Source organism: Schistocerca nitens, chromosome 4, assembly GCF_023898315.1.
Source record: "Schistocerca nitens isolate TAMUIC-IGC-003100 chromosome 4, iqSchNite1.1, whole genome shotgun sequence".
In the NCBI taxonomy this organism is placed as follows: Eukaryota; Metazoa; Arthropoda; class Insecta; order Orthoptera; family Acrididae; genus Schistocerca; species Schistocerca nitens.
Window position 1 is genome coordinate 915,250,258 of NC_064617.1, and position 4,372 is coordinate 915,254,629.

General features: G+C 39.9%; 1 protein-coding gene across 1 annotated transcript; it reads right to left on the reverse strand.

The window, feature by feature from the left end:
• Window positions 1-2,174: 2,174 nt before the first annotated feature.
• LOC126253514 (death-associated inhibitor of apoptosis 1-like) lies at window positions 2,175-3,884 on the reverse strand. Its single transcript, XM_049954888.1, has one exon. It carries the CDS (start codon window positions 3,774-3,776, stop codon window positions 2,664-2,666), a length of 1,113 nt encoding a protein of 370 aa, XP_049810845.1. The 5' UTR covers window positions 3,777-3,884; the 3' UTR covers window positions 2,175-2,663.
• Window positions 3,885-4,372: the final 488 nt, after the last annotated feature.

Here is a 4,372-nt window from a genome sequence, read left to right on the forward strand (position 1 = left end):
TGAGTTGTCACAATGTCCAGATCTTTGTCAGTAAGAACCACAAAGTCCAACTGCTTATGAGTAAGTGTAAAAAATACAACATACAAATACATCAGAAACTGCTAACTTGCAAGAACATTTGGTACCATTATGCCACCCTGGGATTAGCAGTGAATTACATAATTTAGTTCCATGCAGTTCAAATTTTCATGCAGTCATATTTGGCTGCTGAATTTATCAGTTTCTACCAAACAAGTTCTTTAGTGCACCAAACCAGGCATTCATTCTATTTTACTTCCCCTACTAATAAATCCTCAACTACCAAGATATATCAAATGTTAATTGACATTCTCTGTAATTACTCTAATGCTACTGACATTTTCAAGTGATGTTGGCTTGAAAGATGTGTAACAAGTCATGTAACAGATAGTGCTGTACTCTGCTTCTTGGTTGGTTTAAACATCACGCTGGTTTTACTGGGTGTGGTAGAATTTTAGCTGATACTTACCATACTCCGGACTTTGAATAGACTTACCTTAAAGAGACCTACAGTTTAATGTGAGATCCAAATAACATGTGGTCATAGCAATAATTTGTTTAACATGAAACAATTTGAACATAATATTTGGTCTCCTCTGCCAAGAAATGTAGAAAATTTCAGATGTTGAAAGTGTAACAGGTATTAAATTTAAAAGAAAATGTGAAATCTTGATCACAAAGAATGCCTTCTCACTACAACACGTCTCACTGACATCGCTACGGCAATTATACCTCTACACTAAGCCACCACTGAAAAGTGGAATTGTGTAATGTAATATGTCTTAATTCGTTTTACTAAGAGTACACGCAGCAGATATGTATATTGAACATTAATGATAAATGCACAAGAGCTCATTCTGTGACACTTTGTTAAGAATATGCAGATTCTAGAGTTCATAAATTTTTCCCAAATTGTAATATAGTGTTTTTCATTTATAGTCGAGGCCCAATTCCACTATTTATGACAAAACAGCCATTCAAACATTTTGTATGTTAAAGTAAAGGAACTGTCAGGGCATTTGTATCACTTTAGAAGTTGCTAAGACAGTTCAACCAAAACTGAGTGCAACTGGAAACCTGCATTGTAACATTCTAGAAATTTGCTTACTATCAGCTAACGCTTGCTACTCATTCCAACACACGATACAAATTTAAAATTGAATACTCAAATTACATTTTTTTTAGAAATCTAATTTTCTTTGTACCTCAATGTGTTAAACTGTAGATGAATTTTACGTATTTAAAATATTTTCGTGTGGAAGTTGGAATTGTCAATCCCTCCTGCAAACTTCTTCCACTGCCAAGGAATTAATTCAATTTCCATATTACCAACAATGCGCTGCTGAAATGGCAGCGGCTTTTTTTTTACTTTCTATCTACCGACGTCGAACCAAACATTTTTAGGACCATAAAATGAACAAAACCAATGCGTTCTTGAGAGCTCTTTAATGCGCCGCCCCACCGAATTTGCGTTCTTCCTACGAACCAAGCTTACACAGGCGACTGTTCCCATAAACTTCACTCCATAAATCAATGGAACTGTTGACATGAGTATTTCAAGTTAAGTACGCACCATTTCGCGTGACGTCACGAGTCCTGTGCGCTGTGACCTGAGCAGCACACCGAGCACATTCCACATCTGCTAATTCTTTGGAATAGGAGAACAACATTTAATCATCATATTTAAACTTCTGCGTTACAAAAGTATGACGTGTTGGTGCGACAGCAAATTAAAAAGCTCTCAAAAACTTTTTGTACACAAGTTGTGAATGAAAATGCCAGGAAACCAGACGCAGACAGATCTTGACACCAAACAACTATGCTTAACATCCGTTGGCGAAAGATTCAGCACTTACGACGAAACGTCAATTGCCGCCGTCTACTTTATGATTTTTTTTAAAAATTATGATACCACAAATACAAGTAAAAGGCACAACTTTTATACTTGCAATTTAATTTTAAGTGTTCTCTACATCTAAACTAAATGAAGTACGATAAAATCATTCTCTGTTGGAAAAAAAAAATCATCAGCTATATTGGTGCAAACTAACATTGAATATTTAAAGCTTTCAATTGAAATCTGCAATCTTTACACTTTACAAACCAGATAGCACAATGTCGGTGGAGGAGAAAAAAAAAATGAAAACACTCGCAACAACTTTTTTCTACTTATTTTAATCAAACAAAGTCTTAACTTCAAACTTTGCATAATATATACACACACATACCTTTGACTGTGAATCATTTCAAAGTGCAGGCTTAAACTTACGTGGTTTAGGACGTCAAACGGGAAAAACAGATTGAACATTCAACATACAAAGTAAACACCAGTAAAAAGAACTGCGTGCATCTGCAATGTCACATCTATTATAACTGTTTTACACATGAAATTACAGGAAGAAAACTTCACGATTTCAGATTAGCGGTTTACTTAACTGCTTTAAAGAATTACTAATTGCTGACCAATTTGCATTAAAAGATTCTGCAGACTATGAAATATCAACAATTATTATAAGTAACGTATGCAAACTTTCCATTACATGACTACCATATATAAAAGTAGTAGAAAGCTGCTAAGCGTTACACAAATTTTAGGAGAAGGAAAATTATGCAGTCAAGCACTGACTCAAAACTGTTCGTTTATATTATGACAGGAATGCTCTTACTGTAGCTGAAACTGGCTTCCGACATACAGCACAAGAGGAAAGGGATGGTGCACACTTAACACAAGCAACAATGTGTCCGCATGGCAGAAAAAGTACTCCCATCTCTTCCTGGAAGCAAATTTTACAAATACGAGGGTCGTCTATCTCCCTCTCAGTATTTAAAACTGGCAGATGCTGTTCAGACGATGCCGCACTGGCTGCCTCCGGATTAACAACCTTGACAGCTTCCTGAAGATTTGGAGGAAGTTTAATATTAGTTGCCTCCTTCGCAGTGATTATTGCGTCTTTGTTTTGGCAGATATTATCCACGAAGTCTTTGCCCTTCACAAGTATCACAAATAAACACTTAGAAAACCACAAAGCATGTTCAACCCACGGATCGTCCGCTTCTTCCCAATCCTTTAGGCCTCCGCCACAATGGAAACACACTGTTTGGTCTCCTTTACCCGTGTAAAAGAATCCAGCTTCGCTGAGTTTGTCCGGTCGCTGCTTAATAGCCAACGGCCAGCCATCGAACGACGCTAACCTCGCCTCCTGGGTGCTGTATTTAGGCCAAACTGGTCCCGTGTTTGTGTGGATGCCCAGCTTATCCAGGGTCGGCGGACTTTCAGTTGAACTGCATGATGGAGTCGGTTCTGGAGATGAATTTGGACGAATTTCTGTTCCGTACAGACCACAAGTGTCGTACGAAATAGTTCGAGGCACGGCATTTTGCTCCGTAGTCGACCCGTTAACTGTCCTGTTCCTTATGAATGGGCATAATGGCGCCCACCGTTCATGTTCAACGATGGGTTCGTCACCTTCTTCCCATTCACCAATCTCCACACCGCAATATATACACTGCACAACGTCCCTGTATTTATAAACGAAGCCAGCAGACGCTAGCTCCCTTTTTTCAATAAAAGGCACGGGCCAGTTTGCGAACGTTTTCAGCCTCTCAGATTCCAAACTGTACCTATTTCGATCCGTTGTCGTCGTATTTGCCGCAGCCGTCAGTGGAGCTTGATGTGTAGCCGGTGGTTTGACGTTGTTGGGGGGAGGCGGCCCGCTTCTTTCTTCTTGAGGAATTACTCTGACAACATCAGGAGCCATTAAACTGCCACAACGCACCACGCACTGAGCATACAACTTCCGCACTCACACACGGCTCTCCAAGCACTAGCAGCGGTTGCCAACACGGCCGAGCCAAAGCTCTGCTGCGGAAGATATACGTCCTAAGTTCCCCCACCAGTCTCGTTCCCCTCTGCTTTACAGCGCTCACTGCCCCACCAAACCGACTCCCTGCTTCTGCGCAGGAGCGTTGGACTCGAGAGATTGATTGCCGAACTCATCAAATCAAGAGTACGACGTGTCACAAACGACAAGAAAACTATACAAAATACACTGCATAATTAAGTTAATGACAATAACAGTAAATAATTACATAATAGAGCAATTACAAGATAAAAGCACTACATAATTAAATGAATGGCAAGCACAACAAATAATTGGCTGGCTGGTTCAAATGGCTCTGAGCACTATGCGACTTAAATTCTAAGGTCATCAGTCGCCTAGAACTTAGAACTACTTAAACTTAACTAACGTAAGGACATCACACACATCCATGCCCTAGGCAGGATTCGAACCTGCGACCATAGCGGTCGCTCGGCTCCAAACTGTAGCGCCTAGAACCGCACGGCCATCCTGGC